This window comes from Pantherophis guttatus, chromosome 16 (genome assembly GCF_059756535.1).
Source record: "Pantherophis guttatus breed Tessera chromosome 16, ASM5975653v1, whole genome shotgun sequence".
Classification (NCBI taxonomy): Eukaryota; Metazoa; Chordata; class Lepidosauria; order Squamata; family Colubridae; genus Pantherophis; species Pantherophis guttatus.
Genome location: NC_142078.1, coordinates 4,638,378 through 4,665,109, shown reverse-complemented (window position 1 = coordinate 4,665,109; position 26,732 = coordinate 4,638,378). Strand labels below are relative to the sequence as shown.

Below are 26,732 nucleotides of genomic sequence, written 5' to 3'. Positions count from 1 at the left end.
CGCAGCATCTTCATGGACAAAAAGGGTTCTGCATAGTGAAAGAGACTATTTAGGAGCAGCCTTATGTCCAGGTGCACTAGCGCTGATAATGTTACCTAGCTGGGTCACGAAACGTCCTCGAGAGAAACCACCAAGCTCAGAGAGCACCAAGGACCCCCTCATTTCAACCCTAAGCATACAAATATTCTTCTTTATTGACATCCAGGCATTCAGCAAACTTCTAATTTAGGCTGCGGCGTTGAAGTGCCTGTGAAGTTGTTAACATTTATTTATTTATTTATTTATTTATTACATGTATTTATATGCCGCCATTCTCCCGAAGGACTCAGGGCGGCGAACACAAGTTAAGAAACAAGTACAATAAAATCATAATTTAATCCAAATAATTAAATAGTAGTAAATAATAAAGCCCGGAATCAGTCTCAGCCTATCGACATGCATGTGATATTAAAAGGGCCACATCCTTTTGGCCATCTTCTTCTTGAGCCAATCTTTCTGGGTACTTTCCAAGGAGACCCTCTTCTCTGGGTCATTCTCCACCAAACAGGTGGGCTCCTCTTGGCTGTACAGGTAGACCTCGACTTACAACCAGCCCCCTAGTGACCATTCAGAAAGGGACTGAGGACCCGTCCTCACACTTACGACCACGATGACAGCATCCCCATGGTCACGTAATCAAAATTTGGCCTCGTATTTATGATGGTTTATTTATTTGTTTGTTTGTTTGTTTATTTATTTATTTATTAGTTTGATTTATATGCCGCCCTTCTCCGGAGACTCAGGGTGGCTTACAATGCGTTAAGCAATAGCCTTCATACTTTTGTATATATCTATATCTATATCTATATCTATCTATCTATCTATCTATCTATCTATCTATCTATCTATCTATCTATCTATCTAATTTGATTTATATGCCGCCCTTCTCCAGAGACTCAGGGCGGCTTACAATGCATTAAGCAATAGCCTTCATACTTTTGTATCTATCTATCTATCTATCTATCTATCTATCTATCTATCTATCTATCTATCTATTTAATTTGATTTATATGCCGCCCTTCTCCAGAGACTCAGGGAGGCTTACAATTCGTTAAGCAATAGCCCTCATACTTTTGTATATTTATACAAAGTCAGCTTATTGCCCCCACAATCTGGGTCCACATTTTACCTACCTTAGAAAAGATGGAAGGCTGAGTCAACCTTGAGCCTGGCGAGATTCGAACCTGCAGTAATTGCAGGCAGCTGGTGTTAATAACAGGGTGCTTTAGACCACTGTACTACCAAGGCTCACTTGCAGAACTTTTTTTTCCAGGAATGGAAATTTCTGTCCTCGTTGTACGTTGAGGTCTAATCTGCCGTAGCCCCCTCACTTGGCACCTTGTTTCGTTGGGTTCAGGGCTGAAGGCTGGAGAAAGACACGGTTATGGGGCAATTACTTAGGGGGTACCCTTGCAGGAGATCTGGCCCTTTGCACCTGGGTGAGAGAAGAGAATCCATATTGGATTTGCAGTGTCCCCCGTCCGTCCTCCCATCTCCAGATGTTCACCAGGTGCAACAAGAGCTGGGAAGTCCATCCTGCCACCTTGGTGCTGACTGTATCTCCTTACCCCACAGGAAGGTCCTCCGTTTGGAAGGACTGTGTGAATAGGTGCGAATATAGCTGCGTGTTCGGCCCTAGAGATTTATCTCATGTGTCTATGATGACATCTGCTTGCTTAAGAATTGAACAGCAGATGCAAAACATTGGATTGGAAGGAGAGGTGACTTTTGGGGTTTATCATTGTGGCTGGATGTAAGGGAAAATAGCTCCCTTTTTTAAATTAAAGTTTTTTATTTTTATTTTTCATAAACACGTTTACACGTACAGTCATTTCCATCATTTTTCATTCATCTTTTCTTTTAACTTTCATTTTTAACTTTTACTTTTTCGGGGCTGCTCTTTTACCCTTTACCTTTACTCCAACCTTTCTTTTTCTCCTCCCCTTCTTTTCCTTTCTCTTTCTCCTCCTACTTCATTCGTTCTTCCTCTCCTTCTCTTTCCTACTTTCCTTTCTCTTCCCCCACTCCTCTCTTCTTCCCCCTTCTAGCCTTCTCCTCTACTCCTCTTTCTGCTCCCTTTTCTTCCTCTCCTTTTCCCTTTCTTCTCCTCTCATCTTCCCCCTTCTAACCTTCTCCTCTACTCCTCTTTCCCCTCCCTTTTCTTCCTCTCCTTTTCCCTTTCTTCTTTCTCCTCTTCTCTTCTCTCCTCTCCTCCCTTCTTCCTCCTTCTAGCCTTCTCCTCTGCTCCTCTTTCCCTTCCCTTTTCTTCCTCTCCTTTTCCCTTTCTTCTTTCTCTCCCTCCTCTCCTCTCTTCTCCCTTCCTCTCTCTCTACTCCTTCCCCTCCCTCTTCTTCCTCTCCTTTTCCCTTTCTTCTTTCTCCTCTTCTCTCCTCTCTTCTCTTCTCCCTTCCTCTCTCTCTACTCCTTCCCCTCTCTCCTGTTGTTTCCCTTTTCAGTTCAATCTAAAGTGGTATTCGAGCAGCCCCGATTTCCTAATTATCTTTATTCTCATTTCAATTTCTTATTCCATTGTTATTTATTTTTAATTCATCATCTGCGTACAGTTTTATAATATCTCACTTTTTTCCCTTTTACCACCCCCCCAACCCCTTTCTCCTTTTACTTGGCATCATCTGGGTATCTATTTTTCTAATTGTTTTCTCCCATCTATTCTCTTATCTATTTTATCTCTATGTCCTTATTCATATTTCTTTTCTAACCAATCATAAAATTTATCCCATGTCTTGAAATACATCGACTCCTCTTTATCTCCTTGTCCTGCAAGTATTTATGTCAACCGAAGGAGGCCAAGTTGCCCATTGGCTACCCAGCCCATCCTTCAAAAGCGTTTTAGTTCAATACTTCTAGTTCAGCTCCTAGGCCAGTGATGGCAACCTTTTCGGCACCAAGTGCCCAAACCGGAACGTGCGTTCCAGAGCACTGGAAACCCAAAGACAAGCTAGCCGGTGCACGCATGCCTGTTTTTTTGCCATTGTTCGGGCCTGAAAAGTGCCCAGAAAACAGCCCAAAAATGTCCTGAAAACTGCCCAGAAAACGGCCTGGTTTTTTTTTTGTTTTTTTTGTTTTTTTGTTTATTTGATTTATATGCTGCCCTTCTCCGGAGACTCAGGGCGGCTTACAATGCGTTAAGCAATAGCCTTCATACTTTCGTATCTCTCTCTCTCTCTCTCTCTCTCTCTCTCTCTCTCTCTCTCTTTAATTTGATTTATATGCCGCCCTTCTCCGGAGACTCAGGGCGGCTTACAATGCGTTAAGCAATAGTCTTCATACTTTTGTATATCTCTATCTCTATCTCTATCTCTATCTCTATCTCTATCTCTATCTCTATCTATCTATCTATCTATCTATCTATCTATCTATCTATCTATCTATCTATCTATTTAATTTGATTTATATGCCGCCCTTCTCCGGAGACTCAGGACGGCTTACAATGTGTTAAGCAATAGCCTTCATACTTTTGTATATATCTATATCTATATCTATATCTATATCTATATCTATATCTATTGAAACGTCGCCAAGACACTTCCAATTTTATGTGGGAGAAGACCCGAATAACCAAAGACCAAATCTATATCTATATCTATATCTATATCTATCTATCTATCTATCTATCTATCTATCTATCTATCTATCTATCTATCTATCTAATTTGATTTATATGCCGCCCTTCTCCGGAGACTCAGGGCGGCTTACAGTGCGTTAAGCAATAGCCTTCATCCTTTTGTATATTTATACAAAGTCAGCTTATTGCCCCCACAAACTGGGTCCTCATTTTACCTACCTTAGAAAGGATGGAAGGCTGAGTCAACCTTGAGCCTTGGAGAGATTTGAACTTACAGTAATTGCAGACAGCTGGTGTTAAATTACAGTGCTTTAGTTTGCTGCGCTACCAGGACTCTTTGCCTGTTTTTAGGCCGTTTTCCGGTGCTCTGGTGCCAGTGAAGACCAGCTGGCTGGTGCACGCATGCCTGTTTTTCGGTCTTTTTTCAGGCCGTTTTTCGGCCCCAAAACAGCCTAAAAACAGCCAGAAAAATCGCCCAAAAACTGCCTGAAAAATGGCCTGAAAAATGGCCTGAAAAACAGCCCAAAAAATGGCTTGAAAACGGTCCAAAACGGCCTGAAAACAGCCAGAAAAATGGCCCAAAAACTGCCCCCAAAACGGCCTGAAAAATGGCCTGAAAACGGCCCAAAAACGGCCTGAAAACAGCCAGAAAACAGAAGAACAGCTGGCGATGGCACACGTGCCCACAGAGAGGGCTCTTCGTGCCACAGGTTTCGCCATCACTGTCCTAGGCCGTTGCATTCATTTAATCCATCTTCTTGGACTTGTAAAAAATTTTGATTGGGTGCCGTCGAGACTCCTTACCCACCTCCTTAAAATTGCCATGACCTTTTTTTCCCCTTGTTTCATCCTCACACACACAAATGCACACCCGGGAAAATTCGCTGCTCCTGCCACTGTCCCCAGGGAGTGTTTACGAACATGGCGTGACACAGCGGCGTCAGCTGCCTGCGGACCGAAGAAAAGTCTTGGTTTCAGTCACCGACAAAGAAAGATCAACTTAATTAATCCGGCTCCAAATTGGCGTGCATGCAGACCCCCACGCTGGGGGGGTAGGCTGCCTCATTTCCCCCCCAAAAGCTCATGCTTTACGCCAAACAAAACATGTTTCCTCTACGCAACAACCCCAATAATGCTCTCATAAGTAAGGGACGCGGTGGCTCAGCGGCTAAGACGTTGAGCTTGTCGATCAGAAAAGTCGGCAGTTCAGCGGTTCGAATCCCTGGTGCCGCGTAACGGGGTGAGCTCCCGTGACTTGTCCCAGCTTCTGCCAACTTAGCAGTTCGAAAGCAGGTAAAAAATGCAAGTAGAAAAATAGGGACCACCTTTGGTGGGAAGGGAACAGCGTTCCGTGCGCCTTTGGCGTTGAGTCATGCCGGCCACATGACCATGGAGACGTCTCCGGACAGCGCTGGCTCTTCGGCTTTGAAACGGAGAGGAGCACCGCCCCCTAGAGTCGGGAACGACTAGCACGTATGTGCGAGGGGAACCTTTAAGTAAGGAAGCTCCGGTGGCATTTTGTTTTGGCTGGCTGCAGAAAAATTATATTCGATCATGGATAACTTTGAATTTTAAATTTGAATGATAAATTTGAAAGGCAAGCCGGCTGAAAAAAGAAGGGGTGAATTAATTTCATTTTTGTCCGCTCTTAAAAGTTGTGTCAGGGGATTGTGTAGATTAGAACATGCAAACAACTTGCAGGCGATTTCTGGTTATATATGGCGTGAGGGTAAGGATGACTTAAATGGATCACTTTAATGGGCCACCCTGCGGCCATCCAGAGCCACCCCATTCTTTTCACATCACGGCTCCGAATATTTGGGGGTCCCTTCTCCTCAATGAGTTCTGGAACCTTGCAAGAAATCTGGGGTTTGCCTCTTGCATTAACCACCGTCCCTCTCTGCGATCGCTTCAAATTACTGTTCAAATTACTGTTTTGTTACGTATTGTTATTGCGCTACTTTTGAGTACAATGGGCCTTTTCACAGGGCCAATTCAAAAGTGGTGTGCTGTGCATGATGGGTTACTTTTAGAAAGCTGTTGGAGAGGGGGGTGGGGGTTTGAACTCTGCCCATTCTGGAAACATTCTGGTATTTTTTTGCACGGCTTGAGCCCCTGAAGGCTGGTTCTGACACGTGAATTTAATTCAGAATTTCCAAAATTCTGACCTGCACTTGACTTAACACTACCAGTCTTTGGGTCCCTGTCAGAAGTAGATCGGATACGAAGGACAATTTTAAAAGCCTGCGCGGATACGTTGAGACAGCTGGATCGATAATTCACGCATTAGCACACCCACGAGAGATATTTATCTCCTCTTTCTCTCTCTCTCTCTCTCTCTCTTTTCCTGCGTTTTTAGTCCTTTTGGTAGAACGAGTAAAATAATTATCGAGGGAGCGAATCCAACGAAGCTTTGCGTGGGTTTCCCCCCCCCCACACACACCGTTGTTTTCAAAAATCTGGAACGCAGACAGGAAGTTGTAGAAAATGTAGTTCTGATCCCTTCGCGTCCCAAAAGAACAGGGTTTTTTTTCCTCTTTCCTGTTTGCTACCCCCAAAAAGACGAACGTGCATGGCAGTTTTTAAAAAGCCGTATATGCAGCTTTTGTGTGTGTGTCAATAGTTGCTGTATGTATTCATTTAATTCAGCTATCCATCCTTCCGAGGTGGGTAAAATGAGGATCCCAGATTGTTGGGGGGCAATAAGCTGACTCTGTAAACCGCTTAGAGCACGCTGCAAAGCACTGTGAAGAGGCATATAAGTCTAAGTGCTTGTTCTATCTATCCATCCATCCATCTATATCGATCTATCTACCTCGCTAACTGCTTAGAGAGGGCTGTAAAAGCACTATGAGGTGGTATATAAGTCTAAGGGCTATTGCTATTTGTCTCTATGTCTGTCTGTCTATCTATCTATCTATCTATCTATCATCTATCTATCTATCTATCTATCTATCTATCTATCCATCCATCCATCCATCCATCCATCTATATCGATCTATCTACCTCGCTAACTGCTTAGAGAGGGCTGTAAAAGCACTATGAAGTGGTATATAAGTCTAAGGGCTATTGCTATTTGTCTCTATGTCTGTTTGTCTATTATCTATCTATCTATCTATCTATCTATCTATCTATCTATCTATCTATCTATCTATCTATCCTGTCTATCTATCTATCTATTCATCCATCCATCCATCCATCCATCTATATCGATCTATCTACCTCTCTATGCTTAGCAAGGGCTGTAAAAGCACTATGAAGTGGTATATAAGTCTAAGGGCTATTGCTATTTGTCTCTATGTCTGTCTGTCTGTCTATTATCTATTTATCTATCTATCTATCTATCTATCTATCTATCTATCTATCTATCTATCATCTATCTATCTATCTATCTATCTATCTATCTATCTATCTGTCCATCCTGTCTATCTATCTATCTATTCATCCATCCATCCATCTCTATCGATCTATCTACCTCTCTAACTGCTTAGAGAGGGCTGTAAAAGCACTATGAAGCGGTATATAAATCTAAGTGCTATTGCTATTAAATTTGCTTTGGAAATGGAACTACAGGTTCTAGTTCCTGGCTGACACCGAACTTTAATTCTTTGCAAGGGTTTCCATGGTTTGTTGGGGGGGGGCAGGTGGGGTTTAATTGTCTTTAGTTAGCGGAGAAGCAGGTCGGAGAGAGAAAATAAATTCAAAATAAACTCAGATTTTTTTTCCCGTTTTTTAAAAAAGAGTTTTGGATTTTTAATGGCCCGCAAAGACACCGAGAGTTACTTTTAAAGTTTTTTTTCTGTCTGGGCCTCTGACGCAGCTCAAACCTTCTGTGTTCAATTCTTCCTTCAAATTATAGGTCAACTTTTCCATCAGGTGTGTGTGGGGGGGGGGGACATCCTCCTCCCACCCTCCTCATCCTCACCCCCAGGGCTCCCTCCTTCCCTCCCTTTAAGGAGTCTTTTACTTAGTTAATGGGCTGCTTTTTCATTCTGCAGAGGGGAATTCAAAGAAGGGAAGAGCTGGGGAGGTTTTGAATGAGTTTTTTTTTTTTCCCCCTCTATTGAGGCTGGAGTGGACTTGGGAGTTTGCAGCTGTGCCATGCCGCTGAAGAAGCTGAAGTGCGTTAAAACATTTTTTTTTTTGCAAAGCGTTTCTTTTCTTCTCCGGGGTCTGGAAAGGGAGCGCCAAGTGGAAGATTGGCATGAGGCTCGGTGTATTTGTGTGTGTGTGTGTGTGAGACAGAGAGAGAATAACCGAAGATGCAAATGCATTAAACAGTGGCAGAAAGCAAGAGGCCTCTGTCCTTTTGGGGGCCTCCATCCCCCACCCCACCCCTCCCAGCTCACTTTGTAAAGGAAGCGAAGGTGAAGATGGGGGTCTCGCAGGGAGAGAGAGAGAGAGAGAGAGAGAGAGAGAGAGAGAGAGAGAGAGAGAGAGATCGTGCGCAAGGCAAAGGACTTACACCATGCATGTCGGAATCTGGGTTTAAATGCCGTGTGTACGCGATGGGCTTGGATGGAGTAGGGAAAAGGTCTCTTGGGAGAAGGCGACGTGTATTATCTCCCTGACTTCTAAAGGCACCGGATCTGTCATTATTTATTTATTTATTTTGTATCCCACTTTTATTTATTTTTTAAATAAATAACTCAAGGTTAATTCAAGGGGGTGAACGAATTGAGCATTCCTTCTTCCTCCTCCGATCTTCTGCACAACAACAACACAGTGAGGTGGGTTGGACTGAGAGAGAGGGACCGGTCCAAAGTCACCCAGCTGGCTTTCTTGCCTAAGGCAGGACTAGAACTCACAACCTCCTGGTGATTGGCCCAAAATCATTCCCTGGGTTTCTTATCTAGGGCGGGACTAGAACTCACAACCTCCTGGTGATTGGCCCAAAGTCAGCCAGCTGGCTTTCTTACCTAAGGCGGGACTAGAACTCACAACCTCCTGGTGATTGGCCCAAAGTCACCCACCTGGCTTTCTTACCTAAGGCGGGACTAGAACTCACAACCTCCTGGTGATTGGCCCAAAATCATTCACCTGGCTTTCTTACCTAAGGCGGGACTAGAACTCACAACCTCCTGGTGATTGGCCCAAAGTCACCCACCTGGCTTTCTTACCTAAGGCGGGACTAGAACTCACAACCTCCTGGTGATTGGCCCAAAGTCAGCCAGCTGGCTTTCTTACCTAAGGCGGGACTAGAACTCACAACCTCCTGGTGATTGGCTCAAAGTCACCCACCTGGCTTTCTTACCTAAGGCGGGACTAGAACTCACAACCTCCTGGTGATTGGCCCAAAATCATTCACCTGGCTTTCTTACCTAAGGCAGGACTAGAACTCACAACCTCCTGGTGATTGGCCCAAAGTCACCCACCTGGCTTTCTTACCTAAGGCGGGACTAGAACTCACAACCTCCTGGTGATTGGCTCAAAATCATTCACCTGGCTTTCTTACCTAAGGCGGGACTAGAACTCACAACCTCCTGGTGATTGGTCCAAAGTCACCCACCTGGCTTTCTTGCTCTAAGGCAAGACTAGAACTCACAGTCTCCTGGTGACTGGCCCAAAATCACCCACCTGGCTTTCTTGCTCTAAGGCAAGACTAGAACTCACTTCTGGGCTGGGTGCTGAGTGGTGCCATGGACGGCTGCGCCCAAATATTTTCCTGATATCTCCCATGGTTGTTGAGGGGGAGGAGGATATTCTGCGAGCCCAGACAGGGGCTAACCAGAGTTGGTATTCCCTTCCCTTCCCTCCCAGTTCGCAAATGTGAGCGTACACGCTTGCTTCACTCGCACACGCCACCTCCACGCATGCACGCCGCCCTCCACCCATGTGCTGTGCTCACGTGCGTGGCTTGCATGCATGTGCGCAGCTTCACAATGTGCCTAAATCGGGGCCCGTCTGCGATTTCTGCTACCGGTTCGGGCGAATTGGTACGAACCGGCTGAATGCTAACTCTCTCTTCTCCGTCTTGGTGCCCCCTAGCCCTGAGTTGCAATGAGAACGACGGCAGCCCCCTGGATCGAGACCAGCATTACCCCAGCAATCAAAAGACCAAACGTATGCGGACTTCCTTCAAACACCACCAGCTGCGGACAATGAAATCCTATTTTGCAATTAACCACAATCCGGATGCCAAGGACTTGAAGCAGCTCGCGCAAAAAACGGGATTAACCAAAAGAGTCCTCCAGGTAAGTGTTTTTTTTTTTAGGGACTCAAACAGAGCAGCGGCCTTTGGCCAGAGCTGCAGGTGTCCCCCCCCCCCCTCGGTCGCAGGTACGATTCCCACCAAGCTGCCTGCCGTGATTCTCAACTCCTGAAGGGTGAACTTCAACTCCCGGAATTCCACGCTTGGCTTGGAGAATTCTGAGAGTTGGAGAGACATCTCAACCAAAGTTGGCTTCTGCTCTGAGCCCAGGGAGGATGGACAGGGGGGATATGATGGAAATATTGGCCTTGAGCTATCTCTGTCTCACCTGTCCAATGTTGGAGGGGGAAACAGCCATTGTCCTCACGGATACGATGAGCAAATGGGTTGGTCTTTAGATCGATCAACTCTCCTCTGTTGTGGTCTTGAAGGCTGCGCATTGCAAAATAGTTTTGTTGTTTTTGGAAAGCTAAGGACTTCCTTAATGCGATGTTAACAGCATAAGATAGATAAGTAGAAATCTTTATTGGCCGAGCGTGATTGGACACACACAAGGAATTTGTGTCTTTGGCGCATCTGCTCTCAGCAAGCGTGGGTTCTACTTACCTTTACTACCGGTTCGCAACGGGAGCTTCTGTGCATGCCCAGATCTCCCATTATGACGTCAGGGCAGGTGGGCGGAGCTTCCCGCCACTTTTACTACCGGTTCTAAAGAACCGGACAGAACCGGGAGCAACCCACCGCTGGCTCTCAGTGTACATAAAAAGACAAGATACATGCTTCAAGAATCATAAGGTACAACACTTAATGATAGCCATAGGGTACAAATAAGCAATCGAATCCTACTAGGAGACAATCAATATAAATCATAAGGATACAAGCAACAAGGTTACAGTCATGCAGTCATAAGTGGGAGGAGATGGGAGATAGGAACGATGAGAAGATTAATAGTAATAGTAATGCAGTCTTAGTGAATAGTTTGACAGCGTTGAGGGAATTATTTGTTTAGCAGAGTGATGGCATTGGGGAAAAAACAGTTCTTGTGTCTAGTTGTTCTGGTGTGCAGTGCTCTATAGCGTCGTTTTGAGGGTAGGAGTTGAAACAGTTTATGTCCAGGATGCAAGGGGTCTTTAAATGTTTTCCCAGCCCTCTTTTTGACTCGTGCAGTATACAGGTCCTCCAAGGAAGGCAGGTTGGCAGCCATTGTTTTTTCTGCAGTTCTAATAACTTCCCGAGTGGGAAGAGAGCTTGGAGATCTTCTAGTCCATCCCGTTTCTCAGGCAGGAACCCTATCATCATCTTCTCCTCTTCTGGTGAACACCCAACAGCTTTGGCCTCTGACCAACATCAGAGGGGGTGTGTATCTACGTTACACACATTTTTCAGAACCAAGATTAAACGGGTTACATCCGCCCGTTGCACTGAGCTCTGGTTCATTAAACTGCGACTTGCTGAATGGCTTTTCGTAGCTGAACTCACGTGGTTGATGGTTCAAGCATGGTTTATATAAGTTAGATGGCAGTTTGTTTAGTCTGGGCCAGGGGTCAGCAACCTGCAGCTCCGGAGCCACATGCGGCTCTTTGGGCCCTCTGCTGTGGCTCCCTGTCAGGTGATCCCACCACTGGCTGGCCCCGCCCCTCACCCTCCCCTCCCAATCACTCCTCGCCTGGCCTGAGAAGTGGGGGATGGAGAAGCGGCCAGGGCAGAGACAGGAAGATACAGAGAGAGGGGGAGAGAGAGAGAGACATAGAAAGATACAGAGAGAGAGAGAGGGAGAGAGATATGTCAAAAGGATTTTGTGGTTTCCCGGTGTTTTTTAACAACTGGTTCTCTGCTCTAATGACCGTCTGGGTAGGTGTGGCTAGGGGGAGAGGTCATGTGTCTGGCGGAAGTGAGTGACATCGAGTTGGCCACGCCCACCCAGGTTTTGTGGCTCCCAGTGTTTTCTTTTCTGTGGGAAACGGGTCCAAATGGCTCTTTGAGTATTTAAGGTTGCAGGTCCCTGGTGTCGGCTTAGCAGATTCCCTGAACCTAGCTAGTCACGGTAGTTTATAAATCAGGATTTAGTGTTAACGTGAATGCCAGCAGATGCGGCTTGCTGGACAAAGCTACGGGTAAACCAACTTCCCGTTGAACGTGAAAACTGGTCATGAAATGATCAGCTGGCCTGAGGCTGCTCTTTTAAAAAGAAGCACGAAAGAAACTCGCGGATTTGTAGGATTGTTCCAAGTTTGTTCCAGAAAAGAGGACAAAACAAAACAAAACAAAACCCCAATGGATTTAAATTTAATTTTGATTGGGCATCAGGAAGAACTTTCGGCAGTGAAAAGCTGCCCCAACAGTGGAGTAAACAACCTGGAGAAAAAGAGAAAAATATTGCTGGAGATGTTGAAATAGGAGTTCTTTTCGGAGGTCCTGTGACTGGTTTTGTCTAGTTCTTTGGGGGGTGTTTGTTGATGGAAACGATGAAGTTGCCCAGGAACAAGGGACCACTGGACATTAAACCAGACGGATATACAGTAGACTCTCTGGTCACGACCATAATTCATTCCATAACTGCATATCGGACATAAATACAATCGAGAGAGCCCAGAGCTATTTTACGAGAAGAGTCCTCCATTCCTCTAACCCAGAAGTCAGCAACCTGCAGCTCCGGAGCCGCATGTGGCTCTTTCATCCCCCTGCTGTGGCTCCCTGTTGGCTGAACACCACTGGCTGGCCCCGCCCCTCACCCTCCCCTCCCAGTCACTCCTCACCTGACCTAAGAAGGTAAGGGTGATAGCGGGGGATGGAGACTCGCTCCATATTCCAGAGTGGGAACGAAGCGCCCCTCTTTTAGCCAGGTTTTTCCTACGTAACCAAGATTTTTCTGCAGCCCTAGTCCCCAGCTCCAGTCACATACACTGGAGTCTCTCACTAGGCAGCATAGGGCCTGCTGGCTGCCAGAAGAAAAAAGCCCAGAATCAAGTGGATGTGACTCCACTGAGCTAGAGCTGCAGAAAAATCTTGGTTAGGAAAAACCTGGCTAAAAGAAAAGCACACATAAAACCTACGAAAAGTAAGAATATATATATATATATATATATATATATATATATATATATATATGTATGTATGTATGTATGTATGTATGTATGTATATATATATATATATGTTTTCTGAGGTTTTCGCGGGTGTTTGTATGTAGGTCTTTGGTTATTCGGGTTTTCTCCCGCGTAAAATTGGAGGTTTCTTGGCAACGTTTCGACGAAGTCTCATTCGTCATTTCAGGCTGGTGTCTTCGGCTTCGTGCTCCTAGAAGCATGAAGCCGAAGACACCAGCCTGAAGATGACGAATGAGACTTCGTCGAAACGTTGCCAAGAAACCTCCAATTTTACGCAGGAGAAAACCCGAATAACCAAAGACCTACATATATATATATATATATATGCATATTCTTTCTAGCAAGGTTTTACCTACGTAAGCTATGATGTTATGCAGCCCCATCATAGCTTACGTAGGTAAAACCTGGCTAGAAAGAATATGCACATAAAAGATACATAACTATTCTAAAAATACGAGTTCCAGCTATATTAGTAAAAAAAGAAGCAGACATACTGCGAACTCTGGAACTTAAGATTTTAAAATTTTAAAAGAATTAATTCTTTTAAAATGTTAAAATCTTAAGTTCCGGAGTTCGCAGTATGTCTGTTTCTTTTTTTTACATATATATATATAATATGTATATATATATAATATATATATATATAAGAGAGAGAGAGAGAGAGAGAGAGAGACAGACAGACAGACAGACAGACATACCTGTTTCCTACAGAAAAGAAAGTACTGGGAGCAACAGAACCTGGGTAAGGCGTGGCTGGGGATGTGTCATGTGACTGGGTGGGAGTGAGTGACATTGAGTTGGCCACGCCCACCCAGGTTTTGTGGCTCCCGGTGTTTTCTTTTCTGTGGGAAACGGGTCCAAATGGCTCTTTGAGTATTTAACGTTGCAGATCCCTGCTCTAACCACAATAAAAAATCCCTTATGCCACCAGATTCCAAATTTTGGGCTTAGACAACTTAGAACTACGCCGACTTCAGTCTGACCTAAGCATAGTACATAAAATTATCTGCCACAACGTCCTACCTGTCAATGACTACTTCAATACACGAGCAAACAATAGATACAAACTCAAGGTAAACTGTTCCAAACTCGATTGCAGAAAATACGACTTCAGCAACAGAGTGGTCAATGCCTGGAATGCACTACCTGACACTGTAGTTTCTTCCCCAAACCCCCAAAACTTTAACCTTAAACGGTCTACTGTTGACCACACCCAGTGGTGGGATTCAAATAATTTAACAACTGGTTCTCTGCCCTAATGACCACCTGAGTAGGTGTGGCTCGGTGGTCATGTGACCATGTGCCAATTCAATGTCACTGACGTCGATGGGCACTTCACCTTACTGTTACAATGTAATAAGGGTTAAACCAGAGAGGCAGTTTCTGTAAGCAGGGCAATAAAGATTAGGCTAGAAACACCAGCAGAATGTTTCCTTCCTGCCTTCCTTACAGGATTAGCTCTGTAAAATGGAAAAAACCAAAATAAGATTTCTTCCAACAACTGGTTCTCTGAACAGCTTAGAAAGTTAACAACTGGTTCTCCTGAATAGGTGCGAACTGGCTGAATCCCACCACTGACCTTCACCCCATTCCTAAGAGGTCTGTAAGGGGGCGTGCATAAGCGCACCAGCGTGCCTACCGTCCCTGTCCTAATATTCCTTTTTACTTACTCTTTTCATCTATTCAAATTATGTTTTACCTGTTATCTGATATATGCTTGACAAATAAACTTATGATTATGATTATGATTAACTTCAGTCACAAACCGATTTGGTTGTGACCAGGGGCGGGTTCCAAATCCCATCGCTACCAGTTTGCTCGGGGTGTGCGCATGTTTGCAGCGCTTCTGCGCATGTGCAGAAGCTTCTGGGAAGGTGGGCGGAGCCTCCTACCACCGCCGTTACCAGTTCGCCTGATCCAGTGCGAACCCATAGCAACCCACCACTGGTCGTGACCCGAACCTAATTTTGGAAATTTGGTGCTTACAAAACAAAACAAAATGGTGTGGAAGGGGAAATCGGCTGCGGGGGGGAAAATGTGAATTTTTTGGTCAGAACCTGGTTTGGTTGTGGTCAGAAGCATTCGTGACCAGAGGTTCTACTGTAGTCTGTTGAATTCTGAAACGTTTTGATGATCATCATCTGACCAACGATGGTGAATCCCGGAAAGATGAGAACCTCAAAACCTTAACGGTGGCGGAGAAGTTGGGATGTTGCCCCATGGCTTCTCCACGTGATAATTTTGAAGACAAATAGTTTTGCCACCTTGGCCAAGAAGTCCCTCAAAGACAAAGATTTCCAAATCCATTCTGAATTTTCCACCAGCTTTAACCTTTGTTGTTGTTGTTGGTTGCGAAGTCGTGTCTGACCCATCGCAACCCTATGGACAACGTTCCTCCAGGCCTTCCTGTCCTCTACCATCCTCTGGAGTCCATTGAAGCTCATGGCCGACTGCTTCGGTGACTCCATCCAGCCACCTCGTTCTCTGCAGTCCCCTTCTTCTTTTGCCCTCCATCGTTCCCAGCAAGAGGCTCTTCTCCAGGGAGTCCTTCCTCCTCATTAGGTGGCCAAAGCATTTGAGTTTCCTCTTCAGGATCTGGCCTTCTAAAGAGCAGTCAGGGTTGATCTCCTATAAGACTGATTAGTTGGATCACCTTGCAGTCCAAAGGACTCGCAGAAGTCCCTTGGATCTACCTACCTACCTACCTACCTACCTACCTACCTACCTACCTATCTATCTATCTATCTATCTATCTATCTATCTATCTATCTATCTATCTATCTATCTATCTATCATATATCTATTGTTGTTGTTAGTTGCAAAGTTGTGTCCATCCCATCGTGATCCCATGGACAACGTTTCTCCATGCCTTCCTGTCCTCTACCATCCTCCGGAGTCCATTTAAGCTCACGCCGACTGCTTCAGTGACTCCATCCAGCCACCTCGTTCTCTGCCGTCCCCTTCTTCTTTTGCCCTCCATCGTTCCCAGCATTAGGCTCTTCTCCAGGGAGTCCTTCCTTCTCACTAGGTGGCCAAAGGATTTGAGTTTCCTTTTCAGGATCTGGCCTTCTGAAGAGCAACCAGGGTTGATCTCCTCTAGGACTGACTGGTTGGATGGCCTTGCAGGCCTTGTTGTAGACTGGGTTCCCATCGTATCTCAACCAGGGAAAGTTTGTGGCTTAGAACTTCACTCAGGGGTGTGTGTGTAGAGACCTTCTATGGCAGAGTCCACAGCTTCCTCTTTCTCTCTCTCTCTCTCTCTCTCTCTCTCTCTCTCTCTCTCTCTCTCTCTCTCTCTCTCCCTACCTACAAACCTCTCTCTCTCTCTCATTTATCTATCTACCTGTCTGTCTGTCTGTCTCTCTCTCTCTCTCTCTCTATCATCTCTCTCTCTCTCTCTCTCTCTCTCTCTCTCTCTATCTCTATCTCTATCATCTATCTTGTTAAAGTGTTCAGTTTTGGCGATAGTTCTGGTCTTTTTAAAGTCAATATCATGTCCTGTGGCTTTGAGGTGTTGGACCTCAAAGCAACAGCAACGCAGCTCACCAGCTCAAATCCCCCTGCTACTCAGACTAACCCGAGCACAACCAAGCCCCCACCCAAACAGAACACACACTCATCCAATCAGAGCACAGCCAAACCCCCAACCAATCAGAACACACCTCCACCCAATCAGAACACAGCCAAGCTCCCACCCAATCAGTTCACACCCCCACTGGCAGTTAAAAGGAAGAAACAGCTGCGATCACACACATTGCTCCTAGAAGCACGAAGCCGAAAACACCAGCCTGAAGATGACGAATGAGACTTCGTCAAAACATTGCCAAGACACCTCCAATCTTACGCGGGAGAAAACCCAAATAACCAAAGACCTACATATATATATAAAATCTATCTATCTATCTCTCTATCTCTATCATCTATCTCTATCTATCTATCTATCTATCTATCTATCTATCTTTTATCTATCTACCTGTCTGTCTGTCTCTCTCTCTCTATCATCTATCTATCTCTATCATCTATCTATCTCTATCTATCTATCTATCTATCTATCTATCTATCTATCTATCAATCTATCTATCTATCTATCTATCATTTATCTATCTACCTGTCTGTCTGTCTATCTCTCTCTCTTTATCATCTATCTATCTATCTATCTATCTATCTATCTATCTATCTATCTATCTCCGTTTTATTTGTAGTTTTCCTTTAACATCATACATATTTTGTGGACAGCGTATTGACTGGGTCAATATCCTTTGTACAAAATGCTAACAGTAATAATACCATTAAATACACATAATCCTAATCTTCCAACTTCCACAATACCGTTCTCTCTTTATGGTTCTTTATCACTTTTTCCAGAGATTCGTTGAAACATCAATAACATTTCTTTATACAATATGTTTGTTGTCCTCTGCTGTATCTTTAATATTTTACTATTTTTAAGAATTACTCAATTCCATCATAATTCTAATATCCTGAATATCTAAAAACACGAATAAGGCCAATTATTAACAAAATGTAATCAGTCCCAGGATTATATCTCAAAGTGCCAAAATGTCAAGTTTCCAAAAGATGCCCTAATTAATTCATGAGCCATGATCCAAACCTCAAAGGAAATATAGTCATTTATTAGGAGCACCATTCCGGCAATACTGGGATGCAGTTAGGACTAATCCTACATAGATTTACGTTCCCCTATGACCCTGTCTCTCCCCGCCTCTCTGGCCATGTCATAAATCACATTCTCCAATTAACCACTTTGGCTGGCTGTGAAACCTAACACCCTCCTTCTGATTGCGGTCAGGAAGAATGTATGGAATTCACTTCAGTTCTCCCTCCCTCCTGCTCATGGCAACTTGAAAGCTTTGCAAGTTGACACCAAAATTTCCTCTTTTGAAATACTGGAATCTGGGATCTTTCAAGAACTTGGATTGCGGGAGATCTTGGCTTTCTCTGTAAGGTACATTACTAAGGAAGTGGCCCTGGTCATCGATCAGGTGGCTTTAGAAAGCAATATTTCTTGGACCAGGTTTCCCCGCCCTCCTTCGGTCAGTCCCTAGTCAACTCACAACTGGACTACTGCAATGCACTCTACATGGGGCAGCCCTTGAAGAGCACTCTGGCCCAGAGTGTGGCAGTGGGGGTAGTTTTGGGGGCCCCTGTAACACCACTGCTCTGCGAGCTGCATCGGTTACCAGTCTGCTTCTGGGTTCAATTCAAGAGGTTGGGGATCCCCTTTAAAGCCCTTCCTCCCTCCAAGCTACTTGAGGGACCGTCTCACCCCACTGGGATTGGCCGATCCCATTGGCGCCGGCAGAGGAGGCACAATGAGGGTCCCGTCAGCCTGATTTTTCCAGCCGGCAGGGTCCAGGAAGAGGGCCTTCTCTGCTGTGGCTCCTTCTGGTGAGATGTTCCCTTGGGAACATCTCACCAGTGAGGTTGGCTCCAACCCTCCTATCCTTTCGTCAGGGCCTAAAGACCTGGTTCTGCCAGTCAGCTTGGGACCCCAGTGGGGGATCAACGCAATGGAGGGGGTGAAGTAATAACAGACCCCATCTTCCTCCCTACCCCCGCCCTCCCCACGTCGTTGGTTTTTAACTTTTGATGTTTTAGCTGATACGTAACTCTAAGCCACCCAGAGTTACCATACAGTAAGATGGGGGGAAAATAGATGAGAGAGAGAGAGATAGCAGATAGATAAATAGATGATAGATAAATAGAGAGAGAGAGATTAGATAGAGAGAGAGAGAGAGAGCAGATAGAGAGAGAGAGAGAGAGAGAGAGAGATAAATAGACATAGAGAAAGATAGATAGAGATAGATAGAGATAGAGATAGAAAGAGATAGATAGAGGTTGAGAGAGATAAATAGACATAGAGAAAGATAGATATAGATAGAGATAGATAGAGATAGAGATAGAAAGAGATAGATAGAGGTTGAGAGAGATAAATAGACATAGAGAGAGAGAGAGAGAGAGAGGGAGAGAGTAGATAGATAGATAGAGATAGATAAAGATAGAGAGATAAATAATAGATAGAGATAGAGAGAGAGAGAGAGATAAATAGACATAGAGAAAGATAGATAGAGATAGAGATAGAGATAGAGATAGATAGAGATAGAGATTGATAGAGAGATAAATAGACATAGAGAGAGAGAGAGGGAGAGAGGGAGAGAGCAGATAGAGATAGATAGAGAGAGAGAGAGAGAGAGAGAGATAAATAGACACAGAGAGAGAGAGAGAAATAGACATAGAGAAAGATAGATAAAGATAGAGATAGATAGAGATAGAGAGATAGAGATAGATAGAGATTGATAGAGAGATAAATAGACAGAGAGAGAGAGAGAGAGAGAGAGCAGATAGATAGAGATAGATAGAGATAGATTGATAGAGATGGATAGATAGATAGATACAGAGAGAGAGAGAGAGAGAGAGAGAGAGAGAGGGAGGGAGGGAGGGAGGGAGGGAGGGACAACTGCAAGAAGGGGCTGCTGTCATGGCTACCGATCTCCTCCAGTATTGGAAGTATGGTATGTGTACTTCTAAGCAAAACGGGAAAGGTGTCCACGCCAGACTCCATATTTCTATTGACTATCCCTCTTTGTTGTTCAGGAGGAGATGCCTTGTGAGTTGCCGTCCCAGTTCTCCTCTCCTGCTTCCACCTTCTCGGGTCTCTGATAGACATCAGCTCAACATATCTATGGCGGAAGAGCCGCCATCGCTAAATGTTTGTCCGTCAGGCTGAGGTTGAACAAATAGCAGCACCAGCTGGAGGTTGGGGATCTGGTCGGCCTGAAATATTATATTTAGGATATTATTATTTCAATGTTGGAATATTTTTAAGGGCTTCTGTGGCTGGACTTCCGGGAGGCCAATAGCATCTGGACGAGGCTATCAGGAAGTCCAGTGGCTATAATCGGCTGCAAACTTTTTTTCACTGTGTGTTTGGCAGGGAACGTTTGCGTGCAACAGTGGATATACAGACAAGCTTTTTATGAGTTGTTGTTAGTTGTGAAGTTGTGTCCGACCCATCACAACCCCATGGACAACGTTCCTCCAGGCCTTCCTGTCCTCTACCATCCTCTGGAGTCCATTTAAGATCACGCCGACTGCTTCAGTGACTCCATCCAGCCACCTCGTTCTCTGCTGTCCCCTTCTTCTTTTGCCCTCCATCGTTCCCAGCATTAGGCTCTTCTCCAGGGAGTCCTTCCTTCTCATTAGGTGGCCAAAACATTTGAGTTTCCTCTTCAGGATCTGGCCTTCTAAAGAGCAGTCAGGGTTGATCTTCTCTAGGACTGATCGGTTGGATCATCTTGCAGTCCAAAGGACTCGCAGAAGTCCCTTGGATCTAACTATATATCTATCATCTATCTATCTATCTATCTATCTATCTATCTATCTATCTATCTATCTATCTATCTATCTATCTATCATCTATCTATTGTTGTTGTTAGTTGCGAAGTCGTGTCCAACCCATCGTGACCCCATGGACAACGTTCCTCCAGGCCTTCCTGTCCTCTATCATTCTCCGGAGTCCATTTAAGCTCACGCCGACGGCTTCGGTGACTCCATCCAGCCACCTCCTTCTCTGCTGTCCCCTTCTTCTTTTGCCCTCCATCGTTCCCAGCATTAGGCTCTTCTCCAGGGAGTCCTTCCTTCTCATTAGGTGGCCAAAGGATTTGAGTTTCCTCTTCAGGATCTGGCCTTCTAAAGAGCAGTCAGGGTTGATCTCCTCTTGGACTGATCAGTTGGATCACCTTGCAGTCCAAAGGACTCGCAGAAGTCCCTTGGATCTTCCTATCTATCTATCTATCATCTATCTATCTATCTATCTATCTATCTATCTATCTATCTATCTATCTATTGTTGTTGTTAGTTGCGAAGTTGTGTCCATCCCATTGCGACCCCATGGACAATGTTTCTCCAGGCCTTCCTGTCCTCTACCATCCTCTGGAGTCCATTTAAGCTCACACTGACTGCTTCAGTGTCTCCATCCAGCCACCTCCTTCTCTGTCGTCCCCTTCTTCTTTTGCCCTCCATCGTTCCCAGCATGAGGGCTCTTCTCCAGGGAGTCCTTCCTTCTCATTAGGTGGCCAAAGCATTTGAGTTTCCTCTTCAGGATCTGGCCTTCTATAGAGCACTCAGGGTTGATCTCCTCTAGGACTGACCGGTTGGATGGCCTTGCAGTCCAAGGGACTCTCAGGAGTCTCCTCCAGCACCAGAGTTCAAGGGCCTCAATTCTTTGGCGCTCAGCCTTCCTTAGGGTCCAACTCAGTGGTGAAATCCAATTTTTTTTTACTACCGGTTCTGTGGGCGTGTCTTGGTGGGCATGTCTTGGTGGGCGTGGCAGGGGAAGGATATTGCAAAATCTCCATTCCCACCCCACTCTGGGGCCACCCAAAGGTGGTATTTGCCGGTTTAATTTAATTTAATTTAATTAATTCAATTTATATGCCGTCCCTCTCCGAAGACTCAGGGTGGCTCACATTTTAAAAAATCATTATAAAAAACATTTAAAAATTAAAAACATTAAAAACTCATTCACGCCATTCATGGCCGGATCTCGCCAGATCACAAGAGCGAGATCAACGTCCCGAGGCCTGCCGGAAAAGCCAGGTCTTCACCGTTCTCTCTCACTGTTCAAAATTTCTGCTACCGGTTCTCCAGAACCTGTCCGAATCTGCTGGATTTCACCTCTAGTCCAACTTTTACAGCCATCATTGTAACTGGGAAAACCATCGCCTTGACTATCCGCACTTTTATTGACAAGGTGATGTCTCTGCTGTCTAACTTTGCCATGGCTTTTCTCCCCAGGAGCAAGCGTCTTTTCATTTCTTGGCTGCAGTCCCCATCTGCAGTGATCTTGGAGCCCAGGAAGATAAAATCTGTCACTACCTCCATTTCTTCCCCATCTATTTGCCAGGAATTGAGAGGGCCGGATGCCATGATCTTAGTTTTATGGGTTAGGGGTTTCCTAATTTTTATTTCATCATTCCAGATCTGGCACCTCACTTTGCAAAGGGGCACCTGGAAGAAATACAATCTAACCATGCCAAGCCCGTTTGCAAAATGCAGACTTCAAAGCAGTTAACGCCTCCCCCGTTAACTGCTTTGTTTCCCTGCCTCAGTTTCTCCCTGAGGAATAATGTAGTTGTGCATGAGATTTCCCTCTTGCAAAAAAAAAGAGAGGGTTGTTGTTCCTTTAAGAAACGACTGCACGATTCTGCTTCTTCCCCACCCAAAGAAATGAAAACTTTGCATTGCACTTGTTGCTGGAAAGATTATGCAACTCAAAAGAAGATTGTTTTATGGGACTGATTCTCTGCTTCCTTGTACAGTCGTGGCCAAAATTGTGGAAACCTTTTGGGAAAAGTGTATTTTTGAGGTTTGATGGCTAATAACACCACTTTTTGGGGGGGAATTTCAAGATAATCCTATTCCGCTGCTGGAATGGCCTGGGAATAGCCCAGACCTTCACCCAATGGAAAATCTATGGAGCCGACTAAAGAAACTAAAGAGCCTAAAGAGCCGACTAAAGAGCCTTGATAGTACAGGGGTTTAGTGCACCCTGTAATTAACACAGCTGCCTGCAATTTCTGCTGGTTCGAATCTCGCCAAGGCTCAAGGTTGACTCAGCCTTCCATCCTTTCTAAGGTAGGTGAAATGAGGACCCAGTTTGTGGGGGCAATAAGCTGACTTTGTATAAATATACAAAAGGATGAAGGCTATTGCTTAACGCATTGTAAGCCGCCCTGAGTCTCCGGAGAAGGGCGGCATATAAATCAAATTAAAAAATAAAAAATAAAAAAAATATAAAAAAACCCTGGTTAATCAGAAGCGACCCAGCAATAAAACCCAGTTAATAGAAGCCATCATTCAATCTTGGTTTCACATGATAACAGCTGCAGAACTCAAAGACTTGGTTCACTCCATGGGAAGATGTTGTAAGGCCGTCATTCATGCAAAAGGTTTCCCAACTACGTATTAACTGACATGGGGATAATTTTTGTCTATCTCGTTTTTTCTACGTGTTTCCCTTTTCTTCTTAACTGCTATTCTAATAGCAAATCCTTCCTGAAAGTTATTGCATTACATTCTTGATATCTTTCCATTGATATATAATTTGATGGTACTACTCCAGAGGTGGGTTTCAGCAGGTTCTGACCAGTTCTGGAGAACCGGTAGCGGAAATTTTGAGTAGTTTGGAGAACCGGTAGTAAAAATTCTGACTGGCCCCGCCCCCATCTATTGTCTGCCTCCTGAGTCCCAGCTGATCGGGAGGAAATGGGGATTTTGCAGTATCCTTCCCCTGGATTGGGGTGGGAATGGAGATTTTGCAGTATCCTTCCCCTGGAGTGGGGAGGGAATGGAGACTTTGCAGTATCCTTCCCCTGGAGTGGGGTGGGAATGGAGACTTTGCAGTATCCTTCCCCTGGAGTGGGGTGGGAATGGAGATTTTGCAGTATCCTTCCCCTGGAGTGGGGTGGGAATGGGGATTTTACAGTATCCTTCCCCTGCCACACCCACCAAGCCACATCCACAGAGCTGGTAGTAAAAATTTTTGAAACCCACCACTGTACTACTCCAAAAAAAAAAAAAAAAAGTGGTGTTATTAGCTAGTTTCAGAAAATACACTTTTCCCAAAAGGTTTCCACAATTTTGGCCACTACTGTAATTCACTTCCGAATTCACTTTTCTACTGCGAAGAAAATCCAGACAGAACGTATGGTAGCCCCTTTTTCTGACGTTGAAAAAAAAAAAGTTATGAAAATCACTTTTTTTTTCCTGCCTTAATAAAATTCTCGGCCGACCTACCGTGTCATCCTGCTGGGAAAAAAAAGGGGGGGGCATTTTCTGAAGCCAAGAATTCATTCAACCCTAAAATGGTTTTATTCTACCTTGGCAGATGGCCTGGAAAATTGAAAAACCTGTTGTAATTTCCACGTAGACATCACAAGTTAAAGCAGAAAATTTTTTTTTCTTCTTCTTCTGTTTCAATTCCTTCCTGCCTGAATCACGTACAGGCAGTCCTTGACTTACAATGTTTCATTTAGCGACCGTTTGAAATTGCAACGGCACGGGAAAAAATGGTCATTAATGTAAGTTTTTCACACTTACAACCCATAGTTCGTGGGATCAAAATTCAGATGCTTGGCAACTGACTCGTATTTATGACGGTTTGCAGCATCCCGGGGTCACATGATCCTCCTTTTGTGACCTTCTGACAAGCAATGCCGATGGGGGGGGAGCAGGATCCACTTAACGACCATGTTTGCTTAACGCATTGTAAGCCTCCCTGAGTCTCCGGAGAAGGGCGGCATATAAATCGAACCAATAAATAAATAAATAAATGTTACTAATTTAACAACTGTGGTGATTCCCTTAACAATTGTGGCAAGCAGGGTCGTAAAACAAAGCAAACTCCCTTAACAAGTGTCTCGCTTAGCAACGGAAATTTTAGGTCCAGTTGTGGTCGTAAGTTAAGGACTACCTGTATTTATTTAAAAATATCCTTATTTTGGAGCAGGTGAATGCCTTATGGAGAAGCGCTGAGGATGCAACTCCGAGAGTTTCTATTATTAATAATCACATTTAATTGGATCCATCGCCTCGCATTCCTCTGAGCTGCTCCAGATGTTTAATATGATTCTTTCTCTCTCCCCTCCCCCCCCGTGTTATTATTTTAAAAGTATTAATAATTTAACTTCGCATGTAAGGCTGGCAGCTCTTCCGAAACGATCTGACGCCTGATCTAAAGGCAGTCATAAAAATAAATATTAATATTTAAATATCGACAAACAAGCGCAACAAGAAGGAGAGGAAACATTTTTGCCTGGGTGACATCTGGTGGCTATTTCCCTTTGGTTATCTCACACATACCCCACCCCACCCCCAAAAATACCCTGTTTCCCCAAAAATACCACCTACTCAGAAAGTAAGTCCTAGCTTGATTTTTACACGTGCGCCCAATATAAGGACTACTCCCAAAATAAGCCCTAATTAAGATCCCACTTACTTCAGAGTGCACGGGTAAAATTGTGTTTATTCATTTGTTCTTTCCTCCCTTCCTCCCTTCCTTCACATTCCCATCTCCTTCCTTCCTTCCCTCCTTCTCTCCTTCCCTCCTTCTCCTTACCATCTCTTTCCTTCCTTCCTTCCTTCCTTCCTTCCTTCCTTCCTTCCTTCCCTCTTATTCCCATCTCCTTCCTTCCCTCCTTCTCCTCTTCCCACCTTCTCATTCCCATCTCCTTCCTTCCTTCTTTCCCACCTTCTCATTCCCATCTCCTTCCTTTCTTCCTTCCTTCTTTCCCATCTTCTCATTCCCATCTCCTTCCTTCCTTCCTTCCCTCCCTCCCTCTTATTCCCATCTCCTTCCTTCCCTCCTTCTCTCCTTCTCCCCTTCCCACCTTCTCATTCCCATCTCCTTCCTTCCTTTCCTCTCATTCCCATCTCCTTCCTTCCCTCCTTCTCTCCTTCTCTCCTTCCCTCCTTCTCTCCTTCCCACCTTCTCCTTCCCATCTCCTTCCTTCCTTCCTTCTTTCCCTCCTTCTCACCTTCCCTCCTTCCTTCCCTGCTTCTCCCTCTTTCCTTCCTTCCTTCCTTCCTTCCTTCCTTCTTTCCTTGCTTTTTTCTCTCCTTCTCACCTTCCCTCCTTCCTTCCCGCTTCTCCCTCCTTCCTTCCTTGCTTGCTTGCTTCCTTCTTTCCCTCCTTCTCACCTTCCCTCCTTCCTTCCCTGCTTCTCTCTCCCTCCCTCCTTCCTCCCTTCCCATGGAACGGTTCTAGGTCTGGTTCCAGAACGCCCGAGCCAAATTCCGACGGAACCTCTTACGCCAGGAGAACACGGGAGTGGACAAGGCGTCCGATCCGGCCCTCCAGGCGGGCACTCCGTCGGGACCAGCTTCGGAGATCTCCAACACCTCCCTGAGCCCCTCCAGGACTCCCACCACCCTCACAGACCTGACGAACCCTAGCATGCCTTCCGTGACCTCGGTCTTGAATTCCGTGTCCGGCAGTTTGGACGTCCACGAATCCCGCAGCCCTTCACAGACGACGCTGACCAACCTTTTCTGATGACCAACTCAATTCCTCACCAATGGTGGTTTCCATTTGAAGGAAGGAAATTATTCTTAGTCAAATTCCAAATGGATTTTTTTTTTAAAGAAAAACAAAGAAAGAAATAAAACTTGGGACCGATCAAATCTGGCCGGTGTCTGAAAGCTGCCGTGGATTGGAGGAGTGTGAATTGGAATGACAACTGCCCACACAACATTTGTGTCAATGTACAGTTTTATTATGGACTGGGCCAGGGAAATGGCAATTAATTTAAGTTGGCTGAAGCTTGTGTAATTTTTTCAGAGACTGCCACGTGCCTTATTTACTGTCCCATTCCTTTTCTCCTACCCCCCCCTGGCTTTTGATTTCTCTCTCTCTCTCTCTGTATATTTATGACAACGTCCAAGACCACTTTGCAAACTACAAAAAAAAAAAAAAAAAAAAGAGGGTATGGGGGAGGGATGGGAGGGGGCGGTGGGGGGGGGGAGAGAAGTGAAAATGTTAATACGAGTTTTGCTACTTTAAATTAAGTCCTAAACTTTTCAACTGGTCGTTCTGATATCTTAGAATTGAAAACTCAAAAGAGAAGTGACACGTTTGTTCCGCTATCAAAATTTGTAAAAAAGGAAAGGGGAAAAAAAAAAATCTAACCAGTAATAAAGCCACTTAACGGAAACTACCTCCACATCAGTTGCCCTTGCAATGAGAGATGAGAGAATCCGGATTTGGGCGAGGAGGAGGAGGAGGAGGAAGAGGGAGAAGAGGTGGAGGTGGAGGGAAAGAGAAGGAGAAGA

General features: G+C 44.9%; 1 protein-coding gene across 1 annotated transcript in view; it reads left to right on the top strand.

Moving 5' to 3' along the window:
• Window positions 1-26,609, top strand: part of LHX2 (LIM homeobox 2) — a 36,850-nt gene extending 10,241 nt beyond the window's left edge. Inside the window, exons 4-5 of the mRNA XM_060682049.2 lie at window positions 9,614-9,819; window positions 25,669-26,609. Coding sequence (XP_060538032.2) covers window positions 9,614-9,819; window positions 25,669-25,956 — 494 coding nt within the window. The 3' untranslated portion in view covers window positions 25,957-26,609. The remainder of the gene's footprint in view (window positions 1-9,613; window positions 9,820-25,668) is intronic.
• Window positions 26,610-26,732: the final 123 nt, after the last annotated feature.